General features: G+C 30.1%; 2 protein-coding genes and 1 long non-coding RNA gene across 3 annotated transcripts; 2 read left to right on the top strand and 1 right to left on the bottom strand.

The window, feature by feature from the left end:
- Window positions 1-3,581: 3,581 nt before the first annotated feature.
- On the top strand, window positions 3,582-4,439 carry LOC101492407 (protein FAR-RED IMPAIRED RESPONSE 1-like). The gene has a single exon (XM_004514116.1). It carries the CDS (start codon window positions 3,582-3,584, stop codon window positions 4,437-4,439), a length of 858 nt encoding a protein of 285 aa, XP_004514173.1.
- Window positions 4,440-4,596: 157 nt separating this feature from the next.
- Window positions 4,597-5,148, top strand: LOC140918805 (protein FAR1-RELATED SEQUENCE 5-like). The gene has a single exon (XM_073363602.1). It carries the CDS (start codon window positions 4,597-4,599, stop codon window positions 5,146-5,148), a length of 552 nt encoding a protein of 183 aa, XP_073219703.1.
- A 1,940-nt stretch (window positions 5,149-7,088) lies between these two features.
- On the bottom strand, window positions 7,089-11,274 carry LOC113784261 (uncharacterized). The gene is made up of 3 exons (XR_003470279.2): window positions 10,961-11,274; window positions 8,556-8,596; window positions 7,089-7,554 (listed from the first exon to the last, which is right to left on the bottom strand). It is a non-coding gene; the product is annotated as an uncharacterized lncRNA (long non-coding RNA).
- Between the last annotated feature and the right edge of the window lie 4,202 nt (window positions 11,275-15,476).

The raw sequence follows: 15,476 nt of genomic DNA, 5'->3' as shown, positions 1-15,476 counted from the left end.
ATCATCAACACGTATTATTTCTATTAATAGAAACTTGATATTTTTTTAACACTCTAGTTTGTTGACACGTGTCAAACTTGCCAATTTATCATGTTTGCTTTATTATAATGTATAGATGTTCATTTCATATCACTATGACTTGTCATTATCCATTGAACCTAATTTTTTAGATCTCCAGTGTTTTAGGTCGGGTTACCATCATGAATGACTCATTGATCATAGGAAATAGTCCATCCTTTTGGGTGTATTTAGGAATTTATCTCTAACATGATCTACTATAACAGCTTCTTTAGAAAGTAACTATCTAATCATGTTGTGCTTACGACGTATTTCTCGTCTCTTATCGTTGTAATAACAATTTTAAATCTTTGCAATAGTCGCTGTACTATCGTAATGGATCAACGCTGCTGGAATAGATTTTCCCAAAAAGGAATCTCAGCTAGCAAACATCTCAATCAACTCGATTCTTCACTAGCAGTAGCTAGTCCTATCATTATAAACTCCATTGTTGACTGAGTCAGTATTGTCTGTTTCTTCGATTTCCATGTTACAGCACCACCAACTATACTAAAAATATAGACACTGGTTACTTTGGAGTCATTTGATAAGGTATTCTAATCAGCATCATTATATCCTTCAAGGACGACAAAAAATCTTTGATAGTAAAATCTGAGACTCATGATCCTTTTTAGGTATGTCATGAATCTTTCGATAGCGCATCAATTCTCCATACTAGGTATACTGGTAAACATGTACAATAGTCCCACGACGTAGGCACTGTCGTGTTTAGTATAATCAGTGGCATACTTGAGACTGCCAATGATGCTCGCATATTCAGTTTGTCTAACACCTTTGTGTTCTTGAAAAGTTTCATACTTGGATCATATGGTGGGCAAGCTTGTTTATAGTCAAAATATTTGTATTTCTTTAAGATGTTTTCAACATAGTGATACTAATTCAAAGAAATTCTCTTTTTTGACCTAGTAATCTTGATTATGAGGATTAAACTCCCGTTTATGAGTATGCGAATGTCATTTTTAGATTTTTAATAAAATACATGCATTTACTAAAATAAAATTTTTTGAAATATTTTTGGATACTAAAAAGTAATACACCGCTTATAAATTAACGACTAATCAGGTAATCTTAGTGATAATTGTTATTATTAGTTTTTAATGTGTACACATATGTTGATGTTTTGTCTTAAATATATTTTACATATATTTTTCTGTTGAGAAGTTGTGTTCAAATAGGCAAAAGCTATTGGAAGACAAAATGATGATAAAGAGCACTTGTGGTCCCTTAACTTAATTTTAATTAACGTTTTAGTCCTTTATCTTTTTTTTTTCTTCTCGATTTGGTCCGTTATTTTAATTTTAAGTGACAATTTGATCTTTTATGTTTTAAAGTGTCAACAATGTTATCCTTTTTTTTTTTTACAAAAATTCATCAAATTTTTCAAACAAAACCCATAAAATTAATAATATTCTTCAATATAATACAAATTTCATCAAACTCGTAACTCAAATATTCAAATAAACTAATATTTTCATTATTTACTTGATGTTGTTAGAGATGAAAATATGAGTTTATTTAAATATTTAAGTTATAAATTTGATGAAATTTGTATTATATTGAGAATGATAATTTAATTTTATGGGTTTTGTTTGAAATTTTTGATGATTTTTTTGAATTTTTGCACAAAAAAAAATGATAACATTGTTAACATTTTAAAACATAAAAGATCAAATTGTCACTCAAAATTAAAATAAAAGACCAAATAGAGAAGAAAAAAAAATAAATGACTAAAACGTTAATTGAAATTAAGTTAAGGGACTACGAGTGCTATTTAGCTACAAAATGAAATAATAATTGTTCTTACTAGATCTGATACATCTACAATAAAAAGAGGAAGGGAGGAGAAATTAATTATAGGATGTGAACGAGGTGGAAAATATAAAGTAAAATCAAAATCAATAGTAACAGTAACTTGCTCTCCCAAGGGTTAATGTCCGTTCAAACTAAAAATTTAGATGGTCATTCAAATTTGGGCCATTTAAATGAAGAAGACATAAAATATGTTAATGACATGATATAGTATAAAGCTTGCACCAAAATTCTTATTTAGGGACCATTTTTGAGACGTTCGTACGCAGAAATGCATCAACTATTTAATACAAGGTGAAAAATCATGTGCAATGGACAAAAAGATGGGAGGACCAAACTCTTTTGAGAGACATATTAATCGCTTGACAAATAAATTATGATGGAGTTCTCGAGTATTGAGAACACATAGATCCATAATTTATCACACATTCTTGGGTTTCATTTTATGAAGATTAATTTGTATGCTTTAGATTGCACTAGTTGAATTGATGATTTCTATAAATTTATTTCAATTAATCTGTAAAATTCATTATGAAGTTGTGTCTGTTGTTTGTTTATTTTGGAGAAATGAAATAGTAGTTGCATAATTGACACAAAATACAAAAAGGTTAAATAAGTCTTTCCTCATGTAAATGTATAATATTTTATTTTTAATCCCTCTCAATTTTTTTTTTCAAATAATAATCCCTCAAATATTTTCTATCAACAAATTTAATTTATATTTTTAATTCAACTCATGTGTATCATTCAATTTTTTTGCATGCATATTAAGACTAACATTACAAAAATCTTCTTTACAAAAATTTAGAATTTTTAAATATGAATTTTCAAGCGCTAAAAACTTAAAAATAATCATATTTAATTTATCTCCAGTTAAAAAGTTCTGAATTTTTATGAGATATTCTAATAAAGATGTAAAACATAAATTCAAAATAATACAAACTATTAAGAGGAATGATATTGGAACACACTATTAAACACAAATCCTTGTGGCCCCACATAATCTCTCTCTTCATTAAATTTCCCCCATTTTTTTACTTTCCCTTTTTTTTTTACTTTCCCCCCTTTTTTTACTTTCTCTTTTTTGTCTCTCTTTTTTATTCATACACGTTTTCTGGGTTCATACCTTGTTTTTCTGCTTCTGGTTAATAATATAAACATTATTGGTTAATGAAGTACCATAGGTGGTTAATGACTTATTTTTGTCTAAAAATTAGGGTTGTGAACTATTAATCAATCATGTTAATCGTTTTTGTCTAAATATTCAGTTTCATCACTTTTAATCAATGATGTTAATCATATTTAAAATGTTAAGTTTCATATTATGTGATTAGTAGTGTTTAAATTATGGGGTCTTTTTGATTTTTTGTTTCTGGTTAATGAAGTATCCTAGGTGGTTAATGACTTATTTTTGTCTAAAAATTAGAGTTGTGAACTATTAATCAATCATGTTAAATATTTTTGTCTAAATATAAAGTTTCATCACTTTTAATCAATGATGTTAATCAGATTTGAAATGTTAAGTTTCATATTATGTGATTAGTAGTGTTTAAATTCTGGGTCTTTCTGATTTTTTGTTTCTGGTTAATAGTGTAAACATTATTGGTTAATGAAGTACCATAGGTGATTAATGATCATATTGAATTATTTTTTTGTAGTTTTTGTGTGACATTTGCACTATCAATTGAAACTTCATGGATTGTGGTACTATTGAAGATGAAGGTATCAGGGTTGACAACCTTGATGATGATGACAACACATGTTGTTGGGAGCCTACAACATGGATGTGTTTTTCTTGCTTAGAAGAAGTCAAATCATTTTATGAAGAGTATGCTTCGAGAAAGGGTTTTGGGTGGAAGATTAGATATTCAAGAAAAGGGCAAGATGGGGAGCTCTGCTACTTAATTTTAGCATGCTCAAGAGAGGGGTCTAAAGTGTCAAAAATTTCGTGTACGTTAAAAACACTTCCAACTAAGGTAAATAATTGTCCTGCCAAGATTGTTATTAAGTTGGATAAAGATGGATTGTGGTACATTACAAAATTTGAACCTGATCATACTCATGAGACGAGTCCTACAAAGGCAAGGTTGTTCAAAGCTAATAAGAAAATGAATTTGCATGTAAAGAGAACAATACAAATCAATGATGATGCAGGAGTGAGGATCAACAAGACATTTCAATCTCTTGTCAAAGATGTAGGAGGACATGAAAACGTACCATTTTGTGAAAGAGATATGAGGAATTATGTTAACAAGGAACGACGCGCAATAGGAAAAGAAGGTGATGGAAAGGCCTTGATAAGCTATTTTTGCCAAATGAGGGAACAAAATTCAGATTTCTTCTATGACATAGATTTGGATGATGATTTTCACGTAAGGAATGTGTTTTGGGTTGACGCAAGAAGTAGAGCTGCTTATGAATACTTTGGAGATGTTGTGACTTTTGACACAACATATTTGACTAATAAGTATGACATGCCTTTTTGCTGCGTTTGTTGGTGTGAATCACCATGGTCAATCAACATTACTTGGATGTGGACTGTTGTCAGGTGAAGATACAAATTCATTTGTATGGCTTTACAAATCATGACTTCGTTTTATGCTAGGAAAGGCCCCTCTGGGTATTGTGACTGACCAATGCAAGGCTATGAAAAATGCCATTGAGTTAGTCTTTCCTACCACTCGTCATAGGTGGTGTTTATGACATATAATGAAAAAAATTCCTGGAAAGCTCAATAAATATAGTGAATATAAAAAGATTAAGTTTGCATTGAAAGATGCGGTTAATGACACAGTCACAAAAGAGACATTTGAAGAAAAATGGTGTTCTTTCATTGAAAAATTTGAGCTTCAACAAAATGATTGGTTGAATGGATTATATAACGAACATCATAGATGGGCACCAACCTTGCTAAGGAAATATTTTTGGGAAGGTATGTCTACTACACAACGAAGTGAGAGTATACATTCTTTCTTTGATGGTTATATCAAGTCAACGACAAGTTTAAATCAATTTGTAAAACAATATGATAATGCTCTCATAAGTCGAGCAGAAAAAGAATTTGAAGCAGATTTTAATTCGATGGATACTAAAATTTCTTGTGGGTCAAACTCGTCAATTGAAAAGCAATTCCAATGTGAATACACTCATGCCAAATTTAAGGAAGTTCAAACAGAATTTAGATCTAATATGAATTGTGTTGCTTCCTTGTATACCGTGGAGGGTTCCTTTGCTACATACCATGTGTTGGAGGAAGTGTGAATTGGAGACAAACCAAAAGAAAGTGTCTTAAAAGTTGTGTTTAATCGAGAAAATAATGATGTCAATTGTGAATGTTCGTTGTTTGAGTTTAGAGGTATTTTGTGTTACCATGTATTATCTGTGTGTACTCAAGAGAGAGTTAAAAATGTGTCAAAGAAGTATATCTTAACAAGGTGGAAGAAAAATATTAAAAAGAAACATTCATATATTAAGAGCAGTTATGGTGTGAAAGAATTAAAGCCACAAATGGACAGGTTTGACAAATTGTGCAAGCATTTCTATGAAGTTGCTGAAGTAGCTGCAGAGTCTGAAGATGCGACTAAGGCACTTCATGAAATATTACATCAATTTAATTCTAATGTGCCCACCATGGATACTACGATTAACAAGGTTAAAAGAAGTTCTATTGATGCTTCAAGTCCAAACAATGATAATGAAATTCACAGTCCTTTGCGAGTCAAGCATAAAGGTCGTCCTCCATCAAAAAGAAAAATATATGTAGTTGAAAAGTTCATAAAGAGGTCAAGGAATCAATCCAATCAACGCGATGATAGAGAGACTACCTTTGTAAGTTTTTTTCGTCCAGAAATTATGTATCCATCATGTACATATTATATTAAAATATTTCTTTTTTGTTTATTGAAATTTATAGGAGAACAATACTGAAATAGTGAGAAATCATAATGAAAGTAACATATGCATAGAATCATCTATTGAAGCTATCGAAAGTAACACATTGGTTCGTATTTGAATTTATGACTGAGTGTGTGGCTGTATTATTATATGTAAGACTGTGCTAACTTATTGTATGTTGTTGTTCAGGTTGGAGGTAATACATCATTCTTGGATCTTTTGTCACAATTCATCAGAACTATGTGATAAAATGTAAATATTTTATTAATTTTTTATATGATATTTTGTTGCAACAAACAATCAAGTAAATTGATTGTATGATAATCATGTATGTGGTTTATCACATTTGCCACTTTTTTGTCATTAATGGATTTTAACAGAATGTTTGGTCATTCTTATCAGAGACATGGTTAATGTTGTGAACCATTTGATTAATGGATTTTAACATAATGTTTGGTCATTACTATCAGACAAAATATAAATCGGGTTAATGGCTTAAAGAAACACGGTTAATGTTGAGAACAACTTGGTTAATGAATGCGAACTGAAAACTTGGGCATTCTAATCAAACAAGATATAAATCTGGTTAATGACTTAAAACAATATGGTTAATTCCTTGCACAAAACTTGGTTAATGGATTTTAACTTAATGTTTGGTCATTCTTATTAAACAAAATATAAATCGGGTTAATGGCTTAAAGAAACATGGTTAATGTTGTGAACAACTTGGTTAATGATATCGAACTGAAAAATTGGGCATTCTAATCGAACAAGATATAAATCTGGTTAATGACTTAAAACAATATGGTTAATTCCTTGCACAACTTGGTTAATGGATTTTAACTCAATGTTTGGTCATTCTTATCAGACAAAATATAAATTGGGTTAATGGCTTAAAGAAACATGGTTAATGTTGTGAACAACTTGGTTAATGAATGCGAACTGAAAACATGGACATTCTAATCAAACAAGATATAAATCTGGTTAATGACTTAAAACAATATGGTTAATTCCTTGCACAACTTGGTTAATGGATTTAAACAGAATGGTCATTCTTATCATACAAAATATAAATCTGGTTAATGGCTTTAAGTAACATGGTTAATATTGTGAACAACTTGGTTAATGAATTTAAAATCAATTTGAATGTTTGAAGGTGGAAATGATTTGCCAATAAATTTAAAATCATTTGAAGATAATTAAACTTAACTTCAAATTTGAATTTTCAGACATAATTCATCTAAACTACACAACTTCAGCAATTCTTACACAACTTAATCAAACAAATCTAAATCGTTACTTAATCATAAAGAAAGAAAGAGATAAAGTTCATTCCTATTTGTTCATACAAGCATAAAGAAGGAAAAATACAGGCAAAAAGTGCAGTTCAAACCCCACCAACTACATCGCTATAGAGAACCCCCCACAAACTCAAAATATGCCCATAACACACTTATTTCTTCCGTTGACAAATAGTATGTTATTAACAAGTCTAATTGCATATCATAAATATTTGATAAACAAAAAAAATTCAATATTCATACCATCAAATTCATTATCGGATTCATGCATTGGTTGACGTTTACACAATTCTTCTTTCAACAATTTTACCTCACCCTCAAGAATTGAAATCTTCTCTTTGGACTGTCTATTCTCCGCCACCAATCGTTGATAATCAACATAACGTACAATTTGATTTTCTTGTTCATGCAATGCTTCATTTACCATGTCAAATTCAAGTTATTCATTTGTGGCAGTTAACTCTTCAATTATCTTGCAAAGCGAAAAACAATTGAAACACACTCATTATTATTAAATAATTTAAACAATTAAATAATATAAATGCTTATCATGTTATTTTGAAATTCTTTTAATATTGTTTTCTTCTGACATTGTAAGATTGACCAGTTCAAAAATCTCGGGAAACTAAACTTGGGAACAGATGCTTCACCCAATGACAAGTGGTTGAACTCCCAGATCTAATACAAATATTAACGACTTAATAGATGTATTTTAATTTAAAGACAACACAAGATAGAAGATGGTGACATAAAACGATATTAAATATATACTTGTAGGGCAGTTGCACAACCTGTTATATATGTGTGTTTGCGAATCTACCTTCTCATCTTTCACCACAATTTCAATCCTACTTAAACTTTCAACTAAAACATTATACACCGCAACACTCCAATTGTAGCTATGCAGAAACTCTAGATCATCAAGTATTTTAATATAACGAGTATTTACTCGATTTCCTGATTGGGGGAAAATAGAACTCGACAAAGGCGAAGAGTATATAAAGTCTACAAAAATTGACTATGTGCATACGATACATGTGAAGAAACACACCAATCATTTCACAAGTTACTTCTTTTCCTCTAAACAACAACAATGTATCATATTCCTCATTTTCATATTCTTTCAAAGACTCACCTACTATTGGTAGTCCTATAGCAAAACATACGTCACTTGGAATAAAATTAACTATCCTACCTCTAATCCTAAATCCCCCACTACGTCCATCCTGCCTACTAGTCAACTCCGACAATAAAGCACCAGAAATTTGTAAATTTTTTGGCATATCTAAAACCCATTTGAATGGAGTTGTCATAATTTGAGTTCGATTTGCATTTGTCAAATGAAGGTTGATTTCATGCAACAAATTTGGTAAACAAGCATGTCTCGCACATATCGAAAAAGTATGAATATATGGTTAATATTGATAAATAAATTGCAACAATACAAATACAACTAATTTATAAATTCCTTACATTTTTGTCATTTGTCGGTGCCATGTGTTAAAGCATCAGAACTGCATAAAAATAAATACCAAAATATTAACATTTTAATAAAATACCTCATTTATGATACTAAATGTTTCTAAATTGAAATAATAGACAAAAACATACTTCAATATCAAGTCAACATTTATATTAACATTCTATTTGGTTACTATTTCGGCATACAAAGTGATGTTTGGCCAAGTCAAGAACTTCATAACTTGGTTGCTTCCAACATTCAAAAACTAGAAATTTACCTTGAAGGTATAATAATAATGATGATAATGATGATGATAATGATGATGATGATGATGATGATGATGATGATGATGATGATGATGATGATGATGATGATGATGATGATGATGATGATGATGATGATGATGATGATGATGATGATGATGATGATGATGATGATGATGATGATAATAATAATAATAATAATAATAATAATAATAATAATAATAATAATAATAATAATAATAATAACAATAATAATGTATTTGAAACGAAAAAGACAAAAATTGAAACAGAGAAGTCAAAAATAGAAATTCTAAAAATAAAAAATCCTAAACGAAGAAGATAAAATAGAAACCCTAAATCAATAACTAAAAATAGAAACGAAGAAGCCAAAAATAAAAACCCTAAAAATCAAAAATCCTAAACGGAGAAGCAAAAATAGAAATCCTAAATCAATAACGAAAAACCCTAATGATATGGAAAAGTAAACTTACAATGAAAATACAACAAGCAAAACCGAGTGCACAGATCGAATATGGAGAAAATGAAGAAAATGGAAGAAGATCGGCAGAATCGAATGCATCAAACGAGCGAACAGCAGAAAAATCGGATGCAATCGACAACGAAGAAGATACAAAAACGAAGAAAACAATATGGAGAAGAAGATGGAATGGTGGAGAACAAGATGGAGAAATAGAGAAGATGGAGAAGAGAGAAAGAGAAAGAAAGGGTTTTTGAGGAATAGAATGAAAATCACTAAAATGACTAAAATGTACCTAAGTATTTATACGTCTTTATGTTTGTATACATATACAGTATATGTGTTTGTATATGTGTTTAAAGATGTGTTTAAATAACATTTCTCAACTATTAAACAGTCTACTAATAGCCACCATATAATATGTGTAGTAAGTTACATAATATCTCATGAACTTCACCATCTCAATTTACTATTTGTATGACCCTCTTTAAAAGCTCATATGTTCTAGAGTGCAGAAGTGATAGACCAACTTGTACAGAAAATGGTGGAACATGTAGTGATCGACCCACATAACTTAACAAATAAACAATTATAACAATAATTATAAATAATAATTATACTTGGAACATGGTCATATATCCTCCAAATTGCCTCGTGTCATGAATAACTCGATATCTGAGATTGTCATATAGCATAACCAATGCAGATGCACTCTATGCATAGTCTTGACAATGCTCAAAATTGGTGAATAAACTAACATACTTCGCCTAGACTTGAGTGTGTGTCTTGTCGGCGATGTGGATAGGGTGGATGGTTAGCCTTATACATTTATGTTTCAAAAAATTTCTAATTGTTAGGAAATTTTGGCAAAAGTTTTGAATGTCTCGAATGAGTTAATGAAGAAGTGAGGTGAAAAGAAATTTTTCAACTTTATAAATAGTATAATGGTCTTTCTAAGTATTTTGAGATGTGGGAAGTGGATTTCTCTATATGATATTTTTTTGAAACGTTTTTCGTACGCTTATAATGCAAAATTATGCTCGCTAGTTATGTGGCCTCGATTTTAATTGAGAATGGTCTCTTAAATCTCGGGGTTGACATATTACAGGAAGATTGCTTGACAACACCGCAATCACTACCTCTCATACTATTTCGCTAGTGTTTATTTTGCAACTCTGAGCAACACAATCGAATATACAGTAGTAGTATCAACACCACAATGCACCACCTTAAAATTGACATGATTGCAAGGACCAAACAGTACTAGCAAACACAATGGATAAACTATGAGAATTACATATCTTAAGCACAATGCATGGCCACAAATTGGCATCACCAAACATAAAAGAGCATGAACCGAATAAATATAATCTGAAAAGAGAGTATGAATATCATAACAATACATATTAGAATCCCCTAACAGAATATGTTTCAATCAAACTACAAATTAGAACAAAAATTTCCAAAATACAAAAATAAGACAAATGAAAGGTTAATAATTGTGTTAACAATAAAGCATAAATCACTAAGATATTCTGCTAAGCAAACATTGGACCCAAAAATACTATGGCAACGGAGGGGATGGGAAGAAAAAGAGGACAACATAACAAGTGAATTGTAGTTTAAGAAATAATGTAAAAACAAACTAAATGGCTACAAATAAATAAATAGTTACCTATTATAATGTAATTAATCAGAGAAATCACAATTGATAGATGGTGAAGAATTGAAAGTGATGATCGAGCATCTCCGTGGCATTAGATCCTCAACGGTTCCACAGCACAGAAGCTGCGTCAAGCATCCAGGCAAGGCAGATTGCACATCAACGGCGGTAGTGAGAGAATGCAGTTTTGAACCCTAAATAAGAGAGTGAAAGTGGGTTTAAGAAGAGAGGGTTGGTGTTGTTAGTGTCTGGCATCTAAATCAATGCTCATCGAGTCAGCCGCTCAACTGCATGCATCTAATTTGGACGGTGTGGTGTCAGGTTAATTGGACAGTAATCAGGTTCTAGAAGGTCATCGGATCAGACTATTTTTTATGTTTAAAAAACACACTTATTTATATATTATCTATTAAAGAATCTTTAAATCAAGAGTAGAATTTATGATTTTTTAGGTGTACATTGATTGCAAATTATTTTATTTTTGAAATTAATTCTAAGTTAAAATTAATATCGGTAGTTTTTTACTTCGAATTTATTTTTTAAATTAAAATTTATTATTTAATTTATTTTTAAATAAATATATTTCATTTTACAATAAATTCAATTTTAAATAAAATCAAAATTAAATTTTATCTTTGCATAACAAAACACACACTAATTCTACCACAAGTTGACTTCTAAAAAATTGTTCCAATTTTTTTTTTAATTGAATGCCATAAATAATATTAATGTGCTGATATTCATTAGTTACAATTTATAGAATGTTTCATATTCATAAAAGACCATTGAGAATAGATATTGCAAATTCTACTAATAAATCATTTGACATTTGGTTATATATATTACCAAACAAAACAATATGATGAGTTGTTTATTGCTAATAAGTAGAGATATTCAAATTTAAATATTTAAAGAGGAGAGTAGAACTTAAAACCTCCTTATCGCTTCTATCTTTATGTTTCTCCATCAAAGCACATTATATCTATCAATAATTTGAAATATTATTTTATAAAAATTGTAGAAATCAGATTATATTTTAAATTTATTTTCCAAAACCAAATCAAATTGCATATATAAATTTTAATACTTATTTATTTTTTATATATTACTTGTTGATCTAAATTTTTTTCCCAATAATTATTCGTTTGATTTAATTTTTTTCTTTTTATTTTGTACATTTTAAATATAGTTGATCATTATTATTCTGAGTATAAAATATATAACATAAAGTATTGTATTACTTACAAAATTTTGAATGTGGTGTAACGTTGATCTGTGATTATCATCATTCCATAACAATGCCATTTAGATGAAATATAAAAACCAAGGAAGAAATATTAATAGTGAAAGAGTGAAAATATAAAGAAAATTGAAGTTGTTAAGAGTGGAATAGTGAAGAAATATGATCATAGACTTAGCTTATTTATAAACAAAACAATACTTTGAATGACCAATAAAATATTATGCATGCAATGATTAGATTTGACAATACACAACAAGTACTTTGAAAATACACAATGGCATAGACCGAATAAATATAATCTGAAAAGAGAGTATGAATATCATAATAATACCTATTTCTATCTCAAGCCCAAATAAGATACAGATTAGAATCCTCTAATCAAACTTCAAATTAGAACAAAAAATTCCGAAAAAATAAAAATAAGACAAATGAAAGCTTAATAATTATGTGTTAACAATAAAGCATAAATCACTAAAGATATTCTGCTAAGCAAACATTGGACACAAAAATACTATGGCAACGGAGGGGATGGGAAGAAAAAGAGGACAACATAACAAGTGAATTGTAGTTTAAGAAATAATGTAAAAACAAACTAAATGGCTACAAATAAATAAATAGTTACCTATTATAATGTAATTAATCAGAGAAATCACAATTGATAGAAGGTGAAGAATTGAAAGTGATGATCGAGCATCTCCGTGGCATTAGATCCTCAACGGTTCCACAGCACAGAAGCTGCGTCAAGCATCCAGGCAAGGCAGATTGCACATCAACGGCGGTAGTGAGAGAATGCAGTTTTGAACCCTAAATAAGAGAGTGAAAGTGGGTTTAAGAAGAGAGGGTTGGTGTTGTTAGTGTATGGCATCTAAATCAATGCTCATCGAGTCAGCCGCTCAACTCCATGCATCTAATTTAGTTTTTTTTTTTTTTTTTGTCGTATAGGGTCTTGTTGCCTCTCTTTTGGTGGTTGTACTTATTTGGTTTTAGGATGATTGTATCTATGACATACTTTGACAAATGACTTTTTTGGTGGGTCCATGTTTCATTTTTTTAAGCGATCATGAGGGGGATATCATTCTTGGAGCAGTCTGATAAGTCTCATAGCCCAGGTATATTTTATAGGGATATGAACGATGTCTAATAGGTCTTAGATTAGGTGTATATTCTAGTTGTATACTTTGTATTACTATTCCAAAAACTATATTAACTTGTACGTATGTATGACGTAAATATTTATGACTCTTGTCATTTTGTGTTACAACATATTATTTTATTAAGTTTTTTTTATTTTAAAAAGCACTCACACGGTTAAAAATCAGAGTATTACATATGCATTGTGTCTCTATTGAATCTAGTTTATGCAAGTTCACTTGGATACATATGCATTTGAAAATTCTGACAACTTAGTTGATCGTCAAGTCAACACTCTCTAAAGTTAACATTCTACTGAAAGTTAAGACTCTACAAGTCAATCATCTGAGTCGAGAACTTTGAAAAATTCAACAACTCAACATCTTCTACTCATCAACGTTAAACTTATCATATGATTAGAGAAATATAATAACATCCTATCATGTGATCATCCTTAGTATTCCTGCTAATTTCATCAAGATACGTCGAATCTGATTCTTAAAACAAATACGGACAAGTATCGAATGTTGATTCGAGATTTCTAAAGAATGATATGGTCCATATTTTATGTATGGAATTCATACAAATCACTACAATAGTCTGAAACGCTAATTGCTTTAGATTTCTCTATATAAAGGCATGTGATCAATAGTGCAACACACATGAGAAAAAAAACATATTGCTAACATACTATAACAACCAATTTAATTAAAATATGTTAAAATAATGAGTAGTCAATGAATTAACACATTAATTTAGAATGAAAGAAATTTTAATTAAAATAGGAATGAACAAAACGGTAAATGGGGAATGTTCAAGAGGAAAAAAAGAGAATTTCTTTATTTTCCTTCATTTTTATTCATCTCTAGAAAAATGCTTCATCATTCTCTCATTTTTTCGTTCTCTTTCTTGTAACCAGTCGGAAGGACAACCTCATTGTTACTATTTACCCTCTTTTCCAAATCCTCCATTTTTCTTCTCTTCCAAACTAAAAGTTCACTAAAGGCCCCCAAATCTATCCAACAACCTTGCATACAATAATTTGTCCCTCCATCCTCTATTTCATATAAAGAGATTCGAATACTAGAAGGACATGTTGAGAAGTTTCTAAATCCCACACAATCCTAAACTTTGGCACTTAGTCGAAGATGACTATGAAGCTCCCAAGAATGATGCTGGTATTGAAATACCAAGAAAAGAACTCAACACTGAACAAAATAAATAACACAAGATGCGTCATAAATCCTGAAACTCTATGGTCAATGCAATCACCTTCAAGGAGTTTGAGAAATGCAAAAAGAAAGAAAAAGCTAAAGCATCTTTGATAGTTTATGCCTCATCTATGAAGGAAGAAAACAAGTACACAAAGCAAAGGCAAACTTGTTTTTAGAAAATGTGAAATTTTTCAGATGGAAGAGGATGAAGATTTTGACAAAATATTCTCCAGATTCCAAACTTTAGTCTTCGGGATAAAGGTTTCCAAATAAGTTACACTATCGTTGATCATGTCATGAAAATCCTTAGAAATCATTGTAACAAGTGGAGGCCAAAAGTAACTGCTATTCAAGAGGCTAAAAATCTTAACAAATTGCCTTGGAAAGAGTTAATAAGTTCACTCAAATCTCTTGAGATTGAACTAGTTGAAGATGAACCATAGAAGAAGTCAAAGTCTCTTGCTCGTCAGAGAGGAAACATATCGTCTGTTATGAATGAAAAGAGCCAAAACACTTCAATCAGAATGTCCTATGCTTGAAAAGGGAATGATGTGGATTTGATATTGAAGATCTCACAAGTGATTTCTTGAAACAAAATGGTAAAATAAAAGGGAAAAATTGAACAAACATGAGTTAGGTGGAAAGATGGAGAAGACGCCATAACCAAGGATGATTGATAGGTCAATGATGAATCACCACAAATGGTAAGAAATCTATTGATAAGATTCAAGCCAAATCTAATCCAAGAACTCAAAGAGAAGACACATTACTCACCATTGTCATGAAAGTAATTCTAATTCATTTCAAACTTATCCAAAATGATAATTTGACAAGGTATTTAAAGAAAGATTTACTATATTCCTAAATGGCCAAAAGACAACTCTCTAGACCCATATTGGGCTTACATCACTTAACTAAAATTTTTACAATTCAAATCAAC

This window comes from Cicer arietinum, chromosome 7, assembly GCF_000331145.2.
Source record: "Cicer arietinum cultivar CDC Frontier isolate Library 1 chromosome 7, Cicar.CDCFrontier_v2.0, whole genome shotgun sequence".
Classification (NCBI taxonomy): domain Eukaryota; kingdom Viridiplantae; phylum Streptophyta; class Magnoliopsida; order Fabales; family Fabaceae; genus Cicer; species Cicer arietinum.
This window is presented reverse-complemented; position numbering and strand designations above follow the sequence as displayed.

Bases quoted from the DNA above. Each gene is read 5' to 3' on its own strand.
- LOC101492407 (XM_004514116.1), top strand. From the start codon at position 3,582: ATGGATTGTGGTACTATTGAAGATGAAGGTATCAGGGTTGACAACCTT.
- LOC140918805 (XM_073363602.1), top strand. From the start codon at position 4,597: ATGAAAAAAATTCCTGGAAAGCTCAATAAATATAGTGAATATAAAAAG.